General features: G+C 39.4%; 1 protein-coding gene across 7 annotated transcripts in view; it reads left to right on the forward strand.

The window, feature by feature from the left end:
* Positions 1-9,121, forward strand: part of fcho2 (FCH and mu domain containing endocytic adaptor 2) — a 45,892-nt gene extending 36,771 nt beyond the window's left edge. For 4 of the 7 annotated variants that reach the window (XM_079256470.1, XM_079256472.1, XM_079256474.1 and 1 more), the window contains 11 exons: positions 404-519; positions 703-832; positions 986-1,069; positions 1,343-1,402; positions 1,852-1,963; positions 3,630-3,785; positions 4,506-4,638; positions 5,835-6,034; positions 6,248-6,312; positions 6,398-6,562; positions 6,637-9,121. In XM_079256470.1, coding sequence (XP_079112596.1) covers positions 404-519; positions 703-832; positions 986-1,069; positions 1,343-1,402; positions 1,852-1,963; positions 3,630-3,785; positions 4,506-4,638; positions 5,835-6,034; positions 6,248-6,312; positions 6,398-6,562; positions 6,637-6,659 — 1,244 coding nt within the window. In that variant the 3' untranslated portion in view covers positions 6,660-9,121. The remainder of the gene's footprint in view (positions 1-403; positions 520-702; positions 833-985; positions 1,070-1,342; positions 1,403-1,851; positions 1,964-3,629; positions 3,786-4,505; positions 4,639-5,834; positions 6,035-6,247; positions 6,313-6,397; positions 6,563-6,636) is intronic. The other 3 variants (XM_079256471.1, XM_079256476.1, XM_079256473.1) reach the window with 2 other exon arrangements.
* The last annotated feature ends 12,237 nt before the right edge of the window (positions 9,122-21,358 follow it).

Genomic DNA, 21,358 nt, shown 5'->3' on the forward strand with positions numbered 1-21,358 from the left:
CTGAGTTTTGGACGTTTCTTATTTTCTGTGTGTGTATAATTTAATTTTTAGTTCTGTTCCTTTTATTTATTGAAGGAATTTGATGATTCCTTGTATATGATTTTTTTTGTTGTTGTTTTATTGAGCTGATGCCTGCCTCGCATACTGCCTGATTTGCAAGATGTTTGTCTCTGTTTTCCTTTGGTAAAATATGTTTTGCAATGTGTTTTATGTTAAAGCCTTGGGATTTTTAAAAATTTTTTTTTTTTTTTTAAATTTTCTATTTAACTTTTTGTAATATTGAAACTTTGTTATGATGCATGAGTGTTCTGCATCAACTGAGCAACTTATAACACGTCCATGTTTTAACAAAGATGTTCAACCACCACTGACCAGGAGGACTTCTATGTGCTTTTCTTTCTAGTGCCAGTACCAAACCGACCTACCACCCCGCTGGCAGCGGGAGGCCTTGTGCCCCCACCTCGGCCCTCATCCAGGCCCAAACTCCCCACCGGAAAACTCACAGGAATCAATGAAATTGTATGTGTCTGTATATAAGTTTCCTCCCCCTCGTCATAATTATTAAATACTGCAGCATGCTAATTTGTTTAAAAGCTTCTTTCCTTTCATGTTTGGAATATTTTTGCAGCCGACTAGATTTGTGCAGCACAGGATTGATTAGAGCTAAAAATGCAATAATTCTGTTTGAATCCCTCACCTAAGGGACGACCATTCAGCCCACCAAAAGCACCGAATTCCAGCCCTCCTCCGACCGCACCACTTGCTCGGGCTGAGAGTTCCTCTTCTTTGTCCTCGAATGCCTCATTCAGTGCCGGCAACACGCCCACTGTTGGTAAGGATGCTTCCACTATTTAAGGAATCTCCTCTTACTCAGATTATTTTGTCTTCATCTTCCTCAGCTCCTCACCAACTTTTGTCTCTGCACCATAATGCGCTGTTCTCTCCATCTTCCTTTGGTTTTCCTCCTTCACTCCTGTCCTCGTAGGAGCTGAGCTCACCTTTGCTCCTTCCTTCCTCTCCCTAGAGCCAGAGCTGCTCCCCCTCTCTCCTCCTTTTCTTCTAAACCAAAGTGAGTGTGTCTCTCCGAGCGTGTTTCCCCAAGAGACTCCTCTTTCCACACTGATGCTTTCATTCATCATCTCGACTCTTCATTCATTTTACTGATGCAAAGAACATTATCTGTAGGCAATGTTGTTCATTTTAGTGTGATCATATTAGGCCTTGTCAGCATCATCACATGTTTAGAAAACTGACTTCCAAACATGCTCGGCATCATCTCTCATCACTTTCTGGGTTTGTTTATGTCTTCCTCTCCTCTTTATCCCATTAATGTGGTGTAAAGAGGATGATATGTTTGTGACAAAGCTACCCTCCTTTGAGAAGCGATGTGAAACGCCAGCAGGTATGATAGAGTTCATACTGGAGTACTCCTTGTTTCATTTAGCTTGAAAAAACAACAACTAACACTTGTTTGTTGAATGTTCTGGATGAGTACAAACTGGATTTGTTTTCTGCATCCTCTTCTAACATGAAAAATACTTGTTTACTTTAAATAATAACTACTTATAAGATGCAACCAGAGGTTGCTCTGTGTGTCTAATTATGTCAAAGTGAGATTAAACCAGCCGTCATGCAAATATGTGCAAAAGAAAAAAAAACCTGATTTCTGTTTGTAAATAACATTGTGTTGATTTGCAGAGTTTGAATGGCTGACCTGATGAAAAGTAACGATTATGTAATACTGCTATGCATGATTAAACCTCCCTAATTCTGACTGTTTGGACTGTTGTTGAAAGTGTCACTTGCAGCTGAGGCTACTGATCCCTAACGCCGTGCCTCTCTCATTCTCAGGGACATCTCGTGGTCCCAGCCCTGTGACCCTGGCATCCCAGGATGCATTGCCCATTGCTGTGGCCTTTACAGAATCGGTTAATGCCTACTTCAAAGGAGCTGATCCCACTAAGTGAGTCTCCCGTGATCTGCTGCTTGAAGGCCACACCCTAAACTTTCATAATATTTTCTATATTTAACATGTAACTGCATTACATGCAGTGTGCTGAATTTTACGGTTTATTGTGTTATTCTACACTTTGGCTTACCAAGTGTGCATACTAAGTGGGCTTTCAGTAGAGCCTTTTGCAGTGTTATCTCCTGCTCGCTCTGCATGTGTGGAATGTTTTGCGTGAGTCTGACACCATTCTTTCAGGATGGATAACCTACATGAGGCAGATTATAGTCTGGGGCAGAGAAAACATACAATCTTTTATTGGTTAACTGCTGTTAAATTGCTGCTGTGCAAAAGGCTTATTTTTTCTGGGATTAGCAAATGGAACATTTCATGAACGATACAGCAGAAGCACAGTGCAAGGTTAAAACCCACTGTGGCTCACTACCACCATCAGCCAAGAACAGGCCCCCTACAGATGACTCCTACAGATGGCTTGTCTACACTCATTCCTGAACCTGCTTGGAAACTGGACCTATATGACACTAACAAAGCAAACTGGCCATTTTTAGATGAAGTAAGCCTGTTTAGATATTATAATAAATAACTGGGGAAAAAAAAGTTAAACTTATCATTATTTTTTTGTTTGCTTAGTGAATTTGTGGGTTATATATGGGTCATGACACCGAAAATGTAAAATGAGGCTGTTTCTCTTGATAAATTAATAATGACTATTTTATGTATTTTTGTTTATGTATTTTCCATCTTCTAAAAATGGGAATTTTATGTGTTTTTAGGATGCCTCCATGAATATGAAATTTCTACAAAGTATCTTTTAGGACACATTTAAACAACTATTTCAATACATCTAACAAAAAATTCTCATTTTCTCTTCCCATTTGTTTTTATATCTCTACATTTATTTGTATTTTCTTTATTTGTTATTTCTTATATATATATATATATATATATATATATATATATATATATATATATATATATATATATACACATCTACATACATCTAATTCATTGAGTTAGATGTATTGAAATAGTTGTTTAAATGTGTCCTAAAAGATACTTTGTAGAAATTTGACGTTCATGGGGACTTTCCACCTTACATCAGCATAATTACTTAAGTTATTTATTTAGAGATTGTTGTAGTTCTTGTTTGTTTATAACATTTAGAAGACAAAAATAAGATACAGTAAAAGAGATAAATTAGATCATGAACAAGTAAACAAATGAGGAAAACCTAAAAAAAATACTTATATAGTAAAAATAAATTAAAATCTGGAATTAAAAATTGTATATCTGAATTTATGAAAATGTGTTGTTTATTTTTTTTAAGCCACATGATTGTGCTCAGATGACCACATTTATTCAAGCATTTCTAAATACGTTTCCTGTACTACCTTCTTATTTAGTGGCACTACCATGATTTCACAGTTGGTAAGATTACAGACATGTAAACTTAAAGATAAATAATTTTGATAGTACGTTGTTCTGTTTCAGGCTGTAGAATGGAGAGATTTACTCCGCACCATTTGTTCTGTCGCTGCAGCTCGGATGCTCACCATCTTAAATTGGGCAGCTGTTAGGAGTTGTTTAGAAAAACAGCATTAGCTCTCAAAAGTTTATTTTAACTTCCTAAAAAGTTAACATTTGTGGCTGCACTCCTTAGGTGCATTGTGAAGATCACTGGAGACATGACGCTGTCATTCCCCATGGGCATCATCAAGGTGTTCACCACCAACCCCTCACCAGCCGTCCTCAGCTTCAAACTGAAGAACACCAGCAGGCTGGAGCAGATCCTCCCCAACCAGCAGCTCTTATACAGGTGAGCTGTAAAGAAATGTTCAGCACAAAGCTCCTCAAACGGGTTCGATGAGCTCATACTTGGACAGAGTTGCTAAATGAAAGACGGATTTGAACTCAGCGATACAAGTGAGAATTAAGGAAATGTAGTTTACGTCAGTAAGAGGAAATTCAATTAGTAATGTCATAAAGCTATCATTAAACTGTCAGGGAAGTATTTTCCAACAGACTTCCACAGCCAGGTTTTTAACAGCTCACGTCTCTTGTAAAGGACAACCTGAAATAGCAAAGAATTTAACACTGTATGTAACAGCAGCTTCATTCGGCACTTAATTAATTTAACATATTATTGTATTTCAGCTCATAAGTCAAAGGCAAAGATATTTTTTGTAAAATTGCAGTGCAACTTTAAATAAGCTACTAAATAACATGGTTCTGTTTTAAAAGCGCTGCTTTCAGCCAGAAATAAAGACTGAAGAATGGCATCTTTTTCTCGCTCTGGTTCCTCTCAGCTATCCGAAGACCACATTGCTGGGTTAATTGAATCAACTGGAATTCATGATTTAGTAGCTGGTTGGATATAACAGGGTCATTTTTTCCAAGCTATTGGAGCTTTACACACAAAGCCAAGATGAGCAGTGAATAATTGAGCCTCTGATTATTCCTTGTGCATGTTCATGTGTGTGTAACCTTTTTTTTTTTTTTTTTTTTTTTTTTTTTCCCTTGTTTGGCATTTATCTAGTGATCCATCCCAAAGCGACTCAAATTCCAAGGACTTCTGGTTCAACATGCAAGCACTGACGTCCTACCTCAGAAAAGCCTCAGATCAGAATCCTTCAGCTTCTTACTATAATGTGGACATCCTAAAATACCAGGTCAGTCAGCATCACGCTAAGTACTCAAGATAAAACAGATGCATTAAAATATGGCTTTGTAAAAACATATTTATTCATAAAGTCGCTCAAGCTTCTCAGTATGAGAAGAAACAAAAGAACAGCAGCATGAAAAGGAACTTATTTGAGCAACATCTGCACACTATATTCTCATGATATCTTAATAGAAGGATATTTTTAGGTTTTTAATTTCACTAGATTATCATAAAAGTAAAATAATCTGTTTTTTATTGAGTATAATGGTGCAGCCTGTATGTATGTAAACATTGATTTAAATTGTTGTGCATTAATAGCTGTAGTTTGACATTTCCAGGAACTGTCAATGAGTTCCTCACATCAACATGAAGGATTTTCAGGCCTTTCATCTGCATAGAAAAGATCCAACTCTGTCACGGTGGTCGGTTTCTGAACAATAAATGCTCATTTCCACAAGAGTTTGCTTAGATTAATGTCAGGACTCTTAACTTGGCAGTTCCAAAATATTACCTTTGTTCGTCATCAATCATTCTTAGATAGGAGTCCATTAAGCAGAAATGACTTAAGATTTATGTTACAGATGAGTTTCATGATTGTTTGCACATATCTCCTTGCAAGTAATTTCAGACAAAGCACATTATTTTGTCAGGCTGTCCAGTACGTACAAAAACAAATATCAAAGAAATTATTTGAGGCTGGAATTAAACCTTGTCATTTGAATTTATACATGGTTTTGATTTGTGGGTTTCTATAAAATAGAAAAAGCTCTGTTTCTTTCATTAGCCCGTTGAAGCTGCTGCCTTTGAGTAGACAGAAGCTTGATATTTTGGTTTGGGATTCTTCAGCAGTTACGGCGACTCTGTCATTAAGAAAGCCTCCAGTTGGCCTGTGTTTTCACAAACCACTAAAGGCCGTCCTGGAAACCATTTTGACTCTAAGTTACTTAGCTCATTGAAATGTGACATAGTTTACGAATCCACCCAGTTCGCAGGCCTTTGCATCAGAACTTACACGATGTTTACATGTTCAATTCGATTTAAAGTTAAAACAGGTGTGATGGAGCTGATTCAGAAGACGGTGTTTTACCAACAGCAGGGTCTCATATTGCAGGAGAACGCATTAGGAATCACCCTTGCCGTGCTCAAACACGATGCTTTGTTCAGATTTAAGGCTGGACACTTGTGCTGTGCTGCTGTGTGCAGGTGGAGTCAGATGGAATCCATTCCACTCCTCTCAACCTGGCTGTGTACTGGAAGTGTACGCAGAGTACAACGGACCTGCGAGTGGACTACCACTACAACCCAGAGTCCATGGCTTCACCTGGTCCTCTCACCAACGTGCAGGTCTTAGTACCTGTAGATGGGGGAGTCACCAACATGCAGTCTCTACCTAACTCCATATGGTGAGATGTGGTGCAAGTTGTGTGGCGCACTGACTGGCATTCAGATTAAAGTCAGTCATTTTCTTATCTGCTCAGTCCAACTAAGGGTTGCGAGAAGCTGGAGCCTATCCCAGCAATCACTGGGAGATAGAGTACACCCTGGACAGGTCGCCAGTCCATCAAAGCACATCAGATTAAAGTGTTTTTCTATTTTTTTTTTTTTGTTTGTTTAAGGAATTCAGAGCAGAATAAGTGTCTTTGGAAGCTTAATGACATCTCAGAAAAATCTGAAAATGAAGGTAAAGAATTTATATCTTTTTTCATAAAGACTTATTTATGTGGCTGTGTCTCTTTTTAATTGTATCTATTTGTGTTTGAACCCAGGTGCTGGGTCTCTGAGAGCCAAGTTTGAGCTCTCAAATGGCCCTTCAAACCCCTCCACTTTGGCCGTGCAGTTTATGAATGAGGGAAGCACCCTGTCAGGAGTCGACATGGAGCTGCAGGGGACTGGATACAGAGTCTCGCTCAACAAGAAAAGATTCGCTTCAGGTATGTCATCTGTCATCTGAATCTGTTATATTTAATGCATCAACAGGTCAACATCGATCTTTTTTGTTTTAAAGGGCGTTACATGGCAGACTGCTGAGGCGGCCCACCCCTCTGCTTCTCATGGAAAGGAAAACTTGCTCAACGCAAAGCTGTGTGACTTTGCAAGTCCTCCAGCACCTCCAGACCCTCTTGTGCATGGTTGTCATGGTTTCATACAGGAAGCGAGTATCTCACTACAAAAAAAACAGCACTGAGTATTGAACACTGTTAAAATAAAAAAAAAAAAAAAAGAAGAAAAGAATAAAACTTAAGATAAGTTTTCAGGAAATGTGTAGATATGAAGTCTAATAATGATTTCAGCTCAATTTAATATGTACAGTCAGAAACACTTTATTGATTAGCTATAAGTCTTTATGGTTTTTGAAATCATCATAAAAAAAAAAGCGCACTAACAAGCTTTCAGATGCTCTTTTTCCTCTTGTATTCATTCTCTAAGAGCCTATAAGGAATATGAAGCTATTTCTGAGTGGATGAGGAGAAAAGCTTTCTCTCCAAACTGTAAATAACAATTTTCTGCTTGAACAGCTCAGACCGAACTCTTAAATCAGCTTTCTTCTCTAATGTTGCTTTTCTTCCTGAAGATTTTTCTTTAAGATCATGTGCAATGAAGAAATGAAGGTAAAAAAAATCTGTCATTAACAGTACTCACACACTTGTAGCACAAGCCCAGTCCTTAAAAATGACACTGAAGTGCTTTCAGAGAAAAGGGTTTGGAAAAAATCTGACCTCAGTGCCTCTTATGCTGTTGAACAACAGGCTAAAAAAAATATGTATAACTGCAAATGTGGGTTTTCAGATTTAAGCTACATTTCTCTATAATTTTCTTAAATAATAACCTCTAGTGGAGTCTGTGATCAGTGTGGTCTTTTCAAAATGTCCTTGTAAGTTTCCTTTTCAGTGGTGGTTTGTACTTTTCTGAAACTTTTAAGCCCGTATCTGTTGGTCTTGATCAGACCTTGTTCATCAACTCTGACTGTAAAGCTTGTGTCAAATGTTAAGATACTTAAAAATCAAGGGACATTACACCAAATTTACCTTTGCAGCCTTTAATCACACCTCGGTGCGCTGAGAAATGTGCCTGAATCTCACAGTTTTTCTACTTTTTTTGTACGCTACAGCACAATTAATGAGAATAGCACCAACAATGTGCCAGTTGTTGTTGTTTTTTTTTTACTCCTCTATTTGGATGTTGAAGGGAAATTGCCTCATCTTTTTAAATCTCATCTGTCTTCCAGAAACAAATAAGTTTAACCAGTTGACTTTTTATAACTCCTTTTTTTCCCCTGTTTTCTAATGGATACATGTCAGTTTCATATCATTTCCATTTCAGACAAGGTTAGCTAACAGTATCACTGTGAGGCTGAAATTAATCATTGAAATGCCTTATCGCAACTGCTCGACACTGAGTAATCCAGTGTTGTTGGCTTTGGTTAGATCCGGCGACACAATGCTGCCATTAAACCTGTGATGGATTACTCATCTGTTCTGCCTCTCACCCAGTGCATACTGGGATTGTTTTTCGCCTTTTGCAGCTGTGAGCAATACAAGCCAGTTTCACTAAAAAGAAAAGTTGCCACGCTTTTTTTTCGCTTGGTGATATTTTTTTTCTTTTCTAGGGCTTTTCCTACTGCCGCTTCAAAAGGCTGTTTGACTTCCTGATGGAGTGTTTTAACTTTTGTAAAACATTTTCTGTCTTGGATACGATCCTTTGATGGTCCTGAGATTGGTTATGGGAATATGTTTCCTGAAATGTGTGACAGATAATCACTGAAACCGTTCAGATCAGGAGTTCTGTTCACTGTGTGTCATGTGGCCAAGCGACTGCTCACATATGACTTGGAAAAAAAGTTCGGTCATCGTTCTTGTGCCCTCAGAGCTATGCAAAATAGCTCATTGTTTTTAACTGGCTTACTGGTGGTTTAGAAACACATACAAGCTTAACACCTCAAGTGTCTCACTTTAAAGCTGATTTTTTTTAAATTTCACACAGCATATTCGAACAGGTTTTGATATTTTGTATGATGCTTTTGATACCTTGTGTAAGACTTAAGTTTTTGATATTGATTTAATAGACACTAAAATGAAATGGATCACGAAAGCATGTTTTCCCTGTAGAGCGTAAATTTTGTCCCTTTAAATTTTGCAGTTGAAATGAGTTTACACAAAATTCAGAAATTGTAGAGCAAGATATTTATAATATGAAGTCCTGTGTCATAACAAACTGCTTTTCCTACAACAAAACAAATACATCTAAATAATAAACACATGGATTCTGTAATTGTATACAGTATTAGCAAGCTGGTTCTTGCTGTCCCTACATTACTTTTGCGCTCACCTCTACCCAATTTCTGTCTGTATTTGTTGTATTAGACAGAGTTTAAAAGAGCAAAATTGTGTAAATGATTTTCACATTTTTATCAATATTTCAGCCACTTTTTGTCTATTTTATGATTTCTCATTGAACCTGTATTAAATGTGTAATATATGAATATATACAAATATATGATAATGACAACTTTAAACATGAATTGTGTGATTTATTTCTTTATTTTTAAGTTAATCAATAAGCTATTAAAACATTGTGCAAAGCTTTTTTTTTTCCAGTCACATGATCTGGCTCAGTCTTTTCATCACCAACAGCTAAACTGGATTCATTCAGAGCAATATCTCAGAATCTACTTGTTTAGTTTGTACAGCATTTTAGACTTTTTTTTTTTTTTATTCCTACTGAAACTGGATTTTACCTAAAGCAACACTACCTATGTTTCTGGTTTGTTTTGATGGCGCTGACATTCATTATGCACACTCCAACAGCCATCTGCTTTGCATAGGGCCAGGGTTTAAAAAAAAAAAAAACTTCACAACTTTTATTATCCAGCCCAGAGCATGATGTGACAGCTACATTTTCATTTACAGCATTGTCACATTCCAGCAATGGAATATTTTATTTTATTTAAGAACTTTTCATACAAAAGCAAAGCACGAAATCCTTTAATTACATAAGGGCCCACATTATTTATCATGCCAGCTCTCTCTTCCTGTGGTTAGCGTGTTCCTGTAAATCCCTTTCCTTTCTGTCATTTTTTAGTATGTTTTTGGTAGTGTGTTTATCGCAGTAGACGCCAACATGGCGCTTGCCCTATAATGCTTTGCAGCTCCCATTCCCTTCAAAACTGATGCGAGTGTTGAAGGCTTTCTGCTGGACAGGTAAGTTAAATAATAATCTAAGAATAAAATTTTTTGGCATTTATGTTAGAAACAAAATAAGGGCAATCTAGCAACTATGTTGTCCTCCCTTTTGAAACGGATAATTTACTGTTCCTTGCTATATAAAACAACACAGGCGGTTAATCTGTTTGTTAGCCTACCGTGGAAAATCTTGTTACAACAGTTTTAATGCGTTGTTACCATAGACTATATAATTTAGATTGTTTTATATTATACTACTTTTTACAAACGTCACACCAGTAATGACCATGCACTTCTTTCAGCTGCATGTTCTGAGTTTTTTTGGGTTTTTTTTTTTCCTGTCATAATTTATTTCAGCTGATTTTTCAAAGGGGGCGGGGTCATAGGCAGGGTTCTATTTACATGAATTCACACAATGACATTGGCTTATAGCAGTAGCTTGGTCCCAAATACATGGAGGGCCTGCGCTTGAAACTCATTGCCATAATTACATATTGTTCTGTACATTGCAACTCCAACATGTGCAAGATGTTGTAATTTTTTTGTGCTTTAACTCTTTGGACGCCAGAGAGCACTACTCAGTTGTTTCCATTCAATTAGGGAACCAGATGGGAGGAATTCTTACATACTGGGGCATTAAGTGGTTGATAATGATCCAGTAAGTGCTGATTAGCAACTGTAAACATGCATAAAAGCAAAACTAAGACTGAAAATCATACTGGCATACTGACGTATTGTTATGTTACCATTTCAGCTCAACTCATTTAGAAATGAACCAGTTTGTGTTTCTCAGGCTCAAAATATGTCATGTTTCTTTTGTTTCAATCAAAGTTAACTGGTAAACTTGGAGAGATACATAACACAGTGTTGTAATATAATCTTTACAGAACTCTTTTAAACAGTCCACTAGACGTTCTGGCCAAACACACAGATCATCATTGGAAATACATAAAACCCAGGTATTCACTTCTCATCTGTATTTGAACGTATTCAGTCTGTTGAATCTGCTTATTTCCAACGAAACATCAACAAAAGGTAGAAGGATATATTTATCTGGTGTGACCTGGTTGTGTTGCAAAGGTGTTCACATTTTCATTACTTTTTATAAAGATTAAATTTTATTGAGTACAAAACAAATTTTTTGGCCATGAAAGTTGAGAAAAGTCAGTGAGTTTGTAATACTATAGTAGACTAAAAAGTTTATTCTTCTTTCAAGTATCTATGTGTAATGTTATAATAAAGCTTTAATGTATCTGTAGTATTTGTACTAATTAAAAATACCATGATGAAGGACTAAAATACTGTTCACATTTATCATACATATAGTTTTAATTACATTAAACGGAAACAAAATGGCAAAAATAAGCTGTGTTGGATGTGTTGTTGCTAATCAGTATTGACTAAGTTAAAAGTATATCCCAACAAAAAATGCAAGCAAAAGTTTGTTTTTTTCCTCCTTAAAAAAACTCACGGCTTGTAAATTTTTCTCTTACAAGGAACACCTACTGTGTATTTGAACTGTTTAATGTATGTGGGTCCTCTTGAAATAATTCCCTTTTGAGTTGTCTGCAAATCAATTTTCACAAAAAAGCAACAATTAAATCATAGGTTTAATGGAAAAACATCCAAAGATTTTGCTTTTTTCATTGCCAACTGTGAGGAAGATGCAGGCATCCCCTCACTAATCAGGTGCTGTTTTGTCACTCGGACATGTACATATCCCTTTATTTCTTTGTTTCTGTTGATGTATTTGTTCACTAAAGATGGATCCTATTTAGTTGAACGATGCATTAATTTGGTTTGTTTCTGTATATGTTTTGGTTGGCTTCTAACCTCTCTCTCTCTCTCTCTCTGAGGTGATCTTGGAGATCAGCAGTGTCATGGAGGCGCGCCCATGAATGTTGCTGACAAGGGCCTGGTGTGCTTAATTAGTTGGTTGGCACAAACCAAATGGCCTGAGGAGAGGGGGGAGATTGGGGAAGAAGTAGTTAATCTTTATTTGTGTTGATTAGTATTTCTTGTTTTGATTATTAAAGTAAAAGGATAAGGTGTGAGGTAATTTAGTATTTTTCTAGTGGTGTTTAGAGTTAAGCTGTATTGTATGTTTTTAAGATTTGTACTTGTGACAATGCCCCTGTGTTTTGCATTAATGAATATGGTTCTCGCCTATATATACTGGTGGAGGAATGTGAATTGAAAACAAAAGGGGGAAAGGTGTCTGTGCATGTGAAACTGAAAAGAAATCTAAGTAAAAAGAAACCGAGCTCTGCCAATTTTGATGTCCCGTGGTTCTTCCTCCTCTTCTTCCTTTGGCTGTGCACCTGAGGGGACGTCGCCATTCTGCACTCCCTAAGGTTAAAACCTTACACTTGGTATCAGAAGTGGGATGTGATGCTGCTGACCTGGGTGTACACCATATAAATGCCAACATGGGACCAAAACACAATTCTAAGTTCAATAAGGCTGGCGATAGTGTTCCAGTGGAGGACCCAGAGGAGGATACGTCGGGAGGTCTGCCAGTAGCCACACAATCTGGGGAGGAGATGCCAGAATCTGTGAATATTAACTCTATCTTCAGTATGTTGCAGAGATGCCTTCAGTTCCAGAATGACCTGAGTTCCAGGTGGGATAAGGAAGCTGTCAAGCAGGAAAAAAGATGGCGACAGATACAGGTCCAAGTTAATAATCTCAGAGATGATCTGGAGATGCAGCATGGGAGGGAATCTCAACCCCAGATGGATCCTCCTGAGCAGGAAGAAGAACCAGAGCTTCAGTTGCTTGCTAGAGGTGAGCCAGTAGTAAGGAGTTGGGCCCAGTCTGCAATCCCCAAGTTGGAGGATGGAGATGACATTGAGCTGTATTTGACTACTTTTGAACGCTTGGCAACAGCTTATCAGTGGCCAGAGAGAGACTGGGCAGTGAGGCTGGTACCACATCTGACTGGAAAAGCACGTGCTGCATATGTGGCCATGGCAGTGGATGACACATGTGATTACAAGAGAGTCAAGGAGGCCATCCTAACAAAGTATGAAATTGGTGAAGAGGTGTACAGACAGAGGTTCAGAGAGCCAGACATTCAACCAGGTGAGACACCCCGAGAGTTTTATAACAGACTGAAAGACCTTTATCAGAAATGGATGCAACCAGACAAGCGGACAAAGGAACAAGTTGGGGAGGTCCTTATATTGGAGCAGTTCTTCCGTTCTCTATCTCCTGAACTGAAAGTGTGGGTAAAAGAACGCAATCCACAATCTGCCAAGGAAGCAGCTGATTTAGTGGAGAACTTTCTTGCTGCGAGACGGGGACCAAAGACCTTTCGCTATGACCCACAACATAAGCATGGTGTTGGCCAAGGTAAGTCTGTGGGGTCTGGTGTGGGTAGTGGTCCAGGTCAAGCGTCTGGATTAGCTAGACCTAGAGAGAAAAATGTATCTTCCAGTAAGTCCAGGTCCTCAGTTAACCCTGTTTGTTATTTTTGTGGTCAGGAAGGCCACATTAAGCCTGAATGTCCCCTAAGACAAGCTAAAACTGCCTACTTTTGTACTGTGCCCCGACCAGGGCATAGAAATATTCAGTGTGGAGGTAGACAGCAAATAATGGAGGTCAAGATTAATGGTAAACCAGCTCAAGCCCTTTTAGACACCGGTAGTATGCAGACACTGGTCCATCCTGTGGTTTTAAGGGGTGAATGTCAGTTGGAAGGCCAAGGCCTTCATATTTCTTGTGTACATGGGGATCATAAAGTTTATCCCACTGCAGCAGTGTACATTGAGGTGACAGGACAAACTTACCTGTTAACAGTGGGTGTAGTGGAGAATCTAGCACACCAGGTTATTTTGGGTCAGGATATTCCAGTCCTGCAAAAGTTGGTTCAGTCTTGTAAATCAGTTAATGTGGTAACAAGGTCACAAAGGCAGACTCAGATGCTGGGGAATGGAGATAAAGCTGGAAATAATGTTAAATTGGATGGGATTGTGAGAAAACCACAAAACGCTCAAGCGCTGACAGAAACTGAGCTGAATATCTGGTCAGAGTTGCCTTACTATGAGTCTGAGATCCCTGCAGAGAACCTGGCTAAGGTGAGAAAAAGCAAGTGCAGGAGGAGACTAGAGAAAATGGCTGGAACTGTAAAAGTTGGGTCACAACAGCTGCCATATCCTGATGAATGTGACGTTAACATGTCAATTGATTTTCAGCAGTTACAAGTGCAGGATGAGTCGCTGAAGGATGCCTTTAAATATGCAGTGTCTGTTGAGGAGGAAAATGTTGACACTAATCAGGTAGGAGAGTGTTATACCCTTCGGGGGGGATTGCTCTATCATAAATCTGCAGAGTCTGAAACAGAGAAGCTAGTAGTGCCTCAAGTTCTGAGGGATCAGGTTCTAGATCTGGGGCATAATATCCCATGGGCAGGGCATTTGGGGTTTAGAAAGACCTATGACAGGATTGCGAGCCGCTTTTACTGGCCGGGTCTTTATACAACAGTTCAAAACTATTGCCAGTCATGTTCTGTGTGTCAGTTATCGGGGAGCAAAAATGTCCCAAAGTTCCCACTGCAGCCACTTCCCATCATTGATGTCCCTTTTAGTAGGATAGCAATGGATATTGTAGGTCCCCTAGAAAGAACACAAGCAGGTAATCGGTTTATTCTAGTGGTGTGTGACTACAGTACTCGTTACCCTGAAGCTTTTCCTCTTAGAGATGTCACAGCTAAGCAGATAGCTTATGCACTTCAACTCTTCTCTAGAGTAGGAATTCCCTCGGAAATATTAACTGACCAGGGAACTAATTTTTTGTCAAATACACTTAAGCAGGTTTACAAATTGCTAGGGATAAAGAGCATAAGGACCACACCCTACCACCCCCAGACTGATGGTCTGGTGGAAAGGTATAACAGAACATTGAAGAGCATGTTGAAGAAAGTTGTTGCAATCAGTGGAAAAGACTGGGACAGGTGGCTGCCTTATCTTCTTTTTGCGTATCGAGAGGTGCCTCAAGCATCAACTGGATTTTCGCCATTTGAACTTTTGTATGGCAGGCAAGTGAGGGGTCCTCTTGATGTACTTCAAGAGTCCTGGATGGGCAGTGGAGGAAGAACGGCAACGAATGTTCTCAATTATGTCCTAGAAATGAGAGAGAGAATGGAGAAAGTAACAAAGCTGGTGAGGAACCAGATGGAAAAAGTTCAGCGTGGTCAGCGAACATGGTATGACAAGGGAGCTCGACAAAGATCCTTTGAGCCAGGTCAACAGGTGCTTCTCCTCTTACCAACAACTGAGAATAAACTGTTAGCCCAATGGCAAGGTCCATACAGCGTTGTTAGGAAGCTGAGTCCAGTCACGTATGAGATTGAGATACCTGAGAGACGGAATCCAAGACAGACATTTCACATCAATCTGCTGAAAGAGTGGAAAACCCGGGAACCCCCAGTCAGTCAGCAGTTGTTTGTTCAAGCTGTGGAAGAGGAGGAGGAGGTGGATGGTGAGTTCACACCTACCAGCGGTTCCTCATCTGCACTTGATCTGTCTCATCTCTCTCTTAGCCAGCAGCAGGAGCTGGAGTCCATTGTTCCACCTGACCTTTTCCAGGAAAAGCCGGGGACAACCAGTTTAGTGGAACATGACATACACTTAAAGGACTGCATTCCAATTAGGCAGAGAATGTATCGGATCCCTGAAAGACTGGTCCCGGTGCTGAAGGAAGAGGTTGAGGTCATGCTGGAGCTGGGTGTCATAGAGCCCTCCACCAGCGAATGGAGCAACCCAGTGGTGCTGGTAATCAAGAAGGATGGGAGCATCCGTTTCTGTATTGACTTCCGAAAGGTAAATGCACAGTCCGTGTTTGACTCTTATCCGCTGCCAAGGCTGGATGATCTCATTGAGCGAGTGGGTCAAGCAAAGTTTATCAGTACACTGGATCTTTGTAAAGGATACTGGCAAGTTCCTTTAACTGAGGCAGCAAAGCCTGTTACTGCTTTCAGGACTCCCCAGGGACTGTGGCAGTTTACTAAGATGCCCTTTGGACTTCACGGTGCACCCGCCACATTCCAGAGGCTCATGGACAAGGTCTTGAGAGGTATGGAGTCATTCTCGGCAGCTTACCTTGATGATGTTGTCATTTACAGCAACACTTGGGAGGAACATCTCATCCATCTGGAGAAGGTCCTACAGAAGATTCGACAGGCTGGATTGACAATAAACCCCAAGAAATGTGCATTGGCAAAGCATGAGCTTCAATATCTGGGCCACATCCTGGGAAGTGGCATAATTAAGCCGGTGAAGGATAAAGTAGAAGCTGTCAGAGCCAGCGAGCGACCAACAACCAGGAGACAGGTTAAGTCCTTTTTGGGCTTAGTTGGATGGTACAGGAGGTTTATTAAGAACTTCTCTGCACGTGCTGCACCACTTTCGGATCTAACCAGGGCAACAAAGACAAAGATTGTCTGGGAAGAGGACCAGGAGAGAGCTTTCCAGGATTTGAAGGCAGCTTTGTGCCAAGAGCCAGTATTACAGAGTCCAAACTTCAATCTGCCATTTACAGTCCAGACAGATGCATCTCGCAGGGGCATTGGCGGAGTTCTACTCCAGGGAGAAGGAGAGGACAGGAAGCCTGTGGCTTATGTCAGTCGGAAATTTTTCCCACGGGAGACCAGATACTCAACAGTTGAACTGGAATGCCTTGCCTTGAAATGGACGATTGACTCTTTCAAATACTATCTGTTGGGAAGGGAGTTTACTCTTGAAACTGACCAGAGGGCTCTCCAGTGGCTGGAGTCAATGAAAGACACTAACAGCCGCATCACAAGATGGTTCCTATCTCTACAGCCTTATAGGTTCTGCATTCAACATGTGCCAGGGAAGCAGAACACAGTGGCAGACTTCCTTTCCCGCCAGGAGAACCTGGAGCCTTCCGAAGGGGAGGGAAATGTGAGGAAGATGCAGGCATCCCCTCACTAATCAGGTGCTGTTTTGTCACTCGGACATGTACATATCCCTTTATTTCTTTGTTTCTGTTGATGTATTTGTTCACTAAAGATGGATCCTATTTAGTTGAACGATGCATTAATTTGGTTTGTTTCTGTATATGTTTTGGTTGGCTTCTAACCTCTCTCTCTCTCTCTCTCTGAGGTGATCTTGGAGATCAGCAGTGTCATGGAGGCGCGCCCATGAATGTTGCTGACAAGGGCCTGGTGTGCTTAATTAGTTGGTTGGCACAAACCAAATGGCCTGAGGAGAGGGGGGAGATTGGGGAAGAAGTAGTTAATCTTTATTTGTGTTGATTAGTATTTCTTGTTTTGATTATTAAAGTAAAAGGATAAGGTGTGAGGTAATTTAGTATTTTTCTAGTGGTGTTTAGAGTTAAGCTGTATTGTATGTTTTTAAGATTTGTACTTGTGACAATGCCCCTGTGTTTTGCATTAATGAATATGGTTCTCGCCTATATATACTGGTGGAGGAATGTGAATTGAAAACAAAAGGGGGAAAGGTGTCTGTGCATGTGAAACTGAAAAGAAATCTAAGTAAAAAGAAACCGAGCTCTGCCAATTTTGATGTCCCGTGGTTCTTCCTCCTCTTCTTCCTTTGGCTGTGCACCTGAGGGGACGTCGCCATTCTGCACTCCCTAAGGTTAAAACCTTACACCAACCTTGTGAATAATTTAATTTAAATGTGTTCACAGTTACAAGGTAAAAATAAATCCCACAGATTTTAATTCAAATTGATAATAGTGCTGTATGAAGTTCTGGAGCCAAAAAAAAAAGGGAAATAGCTTTTTTTGACCTCATAAATCCCCAGATTTTACTGACTGAAAGTTAAAGTTAAAAACCTGCAACACTACAAGATAAAAACAGCAAATCTTTTGTCCCAGCTTCCAGAGTAGTATCCATGTCAAAGAATTTATTGGCCTATTTAACCCTCCATCGACATGTGCAATGATCAAGCATTGAAGCAACTACACACGTGTAACTAATGCACTGTTTGCACCACGAGTGCCTCATGCAGTGCTTTGCTTACAAGAGGATGTATGCATGAGTGTGCGTACATGCTCGGCACTACATCAGCACCTTGTGCATATTTACACACTCAGTCATCTCCTTGTGTCTCTGGCTGAAGACCTCCTCCTTACTGTTTGAAATACGGCCTTTCAGCTGCCTTTTCACAGCCACATGTGCGAGCCATCAGTGTTGACTCTGCTTCTCCCTGTCCGCCTCACTCAGACGGAGAAGAAAAGATCTTAGGGTCTCAAATCTGTGATGTTATTCTCCAAACGGCTAAAGTGAGACGTGTGAGCTGAATTCATGCCCAGAAAGTGTACTGGTCCATATGTAGACTGTTGTGTGTGTGTGTGTGGGCTGACATTTGATAATGCAACTTGAGAGGATCAATGGACATGTGTGTGAACTTAGCAGGTAAAACATTTGAGTAAAAGGGAATAGAATAATAGGGATTGCTAAATGAGCTTATTTGAAGTAGATGGTTCACTACTATTAGTAAGTTTGCTTCCCAGGAACAAGAGTTAAGATTATTTTTAGGCTACTACAGTATAAAGTTAGGAAAAGCTGCTCAGTGTTGTTTGCTTGTTTGGTTATCAGACAGAAAAATTTAGGTCCAATAAAATAAGCCAAAACAAAAACACTGAAAACAAGAGAAGTAATAGTCTAAGGATCAGCAATGCAATAGATCAGTTATTGAAATTATTTAAAATGATAAATAAAAAATCTCTTGTTTGAATAAAGTGAAGGGAAGAAAAATAACTTCCAGCATCACCTGACTGACTTGTCCCAGGAATGATGATGAAATGAAAGTGATGCTCGATTTCTTCCCACTGTACTTAAATGTAACAAAAATACCCCACAGGTAATGCCATGATGTGTTTTTCATGCCAAAGATAAAATCCTGCCGATGATATCTATTAGCAGTAAAAGCTAGAGTTTACAAACATCTCAAAAGTGAAGTATTGATGAAAGTTTAAAACACTTGTTATGACATTATCAAATAAATGGTGGATAAGAGCCATTGGTATTACAATAGTAAAAAAATTTTAAGATAATTTTAATTATGGTTAAGTCTTTACTTGAATGTGTTGAAAACATAATTATGCGTCTGACTGTGCTGTATTGTAATTTGTTTGCCTGATCTCTACATCAAACTTTCTGGTGCATGTTGGGGTCTTTCTCTGAAATTTACAACAAAAGATTGGGATTCCTTTTTTTTTTTTTTTTTTTTTTTTTTTTTTTTTGGGCTACCCTTGATATATTCAGAATATCAAAGGCAGCCATATACATGCCATGTCTCCCTTGACAGAGCAAATCTGCCTGGCAAAAATATAGCACACAGATTGCTGTTCTGTATGCTGAGTTGCTGGACAGGACAGGTTAAAAAAAAAAAAAAAAAAGTTTGGAATTCCTGTAGGAATCAGTGAACTTCTGGTTGACTTGCATACAAGCACACACAAGTATGTGAAAAGCAAGATGTTATGAAAGCCACTCACCATTAGGCAATTCAGGAAGTGCTTTTGTGGGACCTTTTCCATCATCCATCTTTATAAACCATCTATACAAATAAGGTCCAGATACCTTATAAATGATGAACCCCAGTTGGTATACTGACAGATGTGGTTGTTGAAAGAGAACTGGGTTGTATTTTTTACCCAATTTCAAGGGTCAAATGCCGCAAAACTTGTTTTTTCTTACCCATTCTAAATAACATTCACATGCTTTAAACCTAAAACAAAATCAGGCTAATATTTGACTGAGGGTTGCCAAAAGTGACCCTTGCCTTAACATAGTCCAGTCTTATGTCAGAAGCCACAACAGAAAATGGGGCTGTGCTGTTTGGTAGGATTTCAATACTTCTGTGGTGTTTGTTTGTTTCCAGCTTTAAAAAATGACAGATTTGATCATGCTCATTATCTACACCACCTGCAAATCTCTCATTGTTACTGTATTTCTTGATGTCAGCCTGATGTCTGCCCAAACATAATACCCATTTTCTATGAGCAGGCTGAAAAAATAAATCACTGGCTGCAGATGTAACCATAGACTAATAATAGACTAGTACACCGGAAACAGATACGTTAGCTGAGTCTTCACTTTGTCTCTCTTGTGAACAGGTTGGCCAAAACTAGCTATAACAAGCACAACTACTGTCGCAGGTGAAAATACAAACTGCTACGACATTTTCTTTTGCACCTCAGAATGACACGACTATTTACTAAGATGCAAATATCTTAGTTTGCATGTATGAAATCTGGTTATCTCCATTTTTTAAAGAACTGTTTGCTTCAGCATCTCAAGGAAAAAATACTCTGCATTTGCTCTTAATTTATTTTCTGTTTTGTTGTTTGATTTGTCTTTTCTTTATCAGAGGCTCATGATGGCAGGATGCTCCTTTATAAAATGTGTGTGTCTTCTGATGGGGCAGCTACTACCCAGTACTATTACCACCATGCACCATGATGTCGGTACGATTATCTGTTGACCTGCATGAGTTGGCCATCCGGGTTACCATCACCATGGACTTTCAAGATATCCAGAAAGAAAGTATGTGGGGAGGTCAGTGTTGATCATGCTGTCTGTGTATGGTTTCCTTTGAGGAAGCTTTAACGTCAGATTCAGTCCCGTGAAACGGTGGGAGCAGAGGGAGTATTTAGTCTCTGTTGTCCACCATCACAGTTATGTTTGTTCAAAGGCCCACTGGAGCCGTTGAGATGAGTTATTCTACAAACCAGAGAGTGAAACCAACATCAGTAACATTTATGGACAATTTATAATTGACGTGCCCATTTGATCTTCATCTTCACCATGAGGAAAACCACCTGAACAAACAAGCAATAGTGTAGGTTTATTGCATTAAAACAGATTCCTCTGCTCTGCTTCTCTGGCTGTCTTCAAAACCCAGAGGACCTCTTTTGTATTACTCAAACCCTGAACATGTCAGACTCGTCCAAGGGAATCCTTCACATTTTCCACCCAGCACACAGAACCCTGTCAGCTATTTACTTACTTTGCAAAAATTATTAACACAATTCAGAGTTCAGTGTTAAGTCTTGGACAAGCTTCTTTTGTCACCAGCAGATCACCAGCTTTTCAATCAGGTAATCTCTTTGTCTCTTTGTAGCAATGAAAGACATTTTATATCATAAAAAGATGTCATTCTTTTGATCAGTTTAGAAATGTAGTTTTCAGCTGTTCTATTAATTATCTCCTTGTTGGATGTTAAAATTAAAGTGCAAGGACCCAAACAGACCCAAATGGACGACCAAACAGGCAGGAGTTATAACAAAAAGGCTTTATTGTTATTGAACCACAGCAAAAAGACAGCAGGGGATGATGCAGAACTTGACAAGGTGTTTGGGAGATCCATAATATCTGAATTAGGTATGTGAGAGAAAGCAAACATCTAAAGCCTTCAGGTTACTGGCCTTTCAGGTCCAGATTGGACATCCCTTCTGGACATAAAACTAACAATAATCAGAAGATGACAGCAACACTGCAACAACAATCGTGCGGGGTGTTGACAAGTATTTGGTGTGAAACAAAGAAAACCT

Source organism: Telmatherina bonti, assembly GCF_933228915.1.
Source record: "Telmatherina bonti genome assembly, chromosome: 17".
NCBI lineage: Eukaryota > Metazoa > Chordata > Actinopteri > Atheriniformes > Telmatherinidae > Telmatherina > Telmatherina bonti.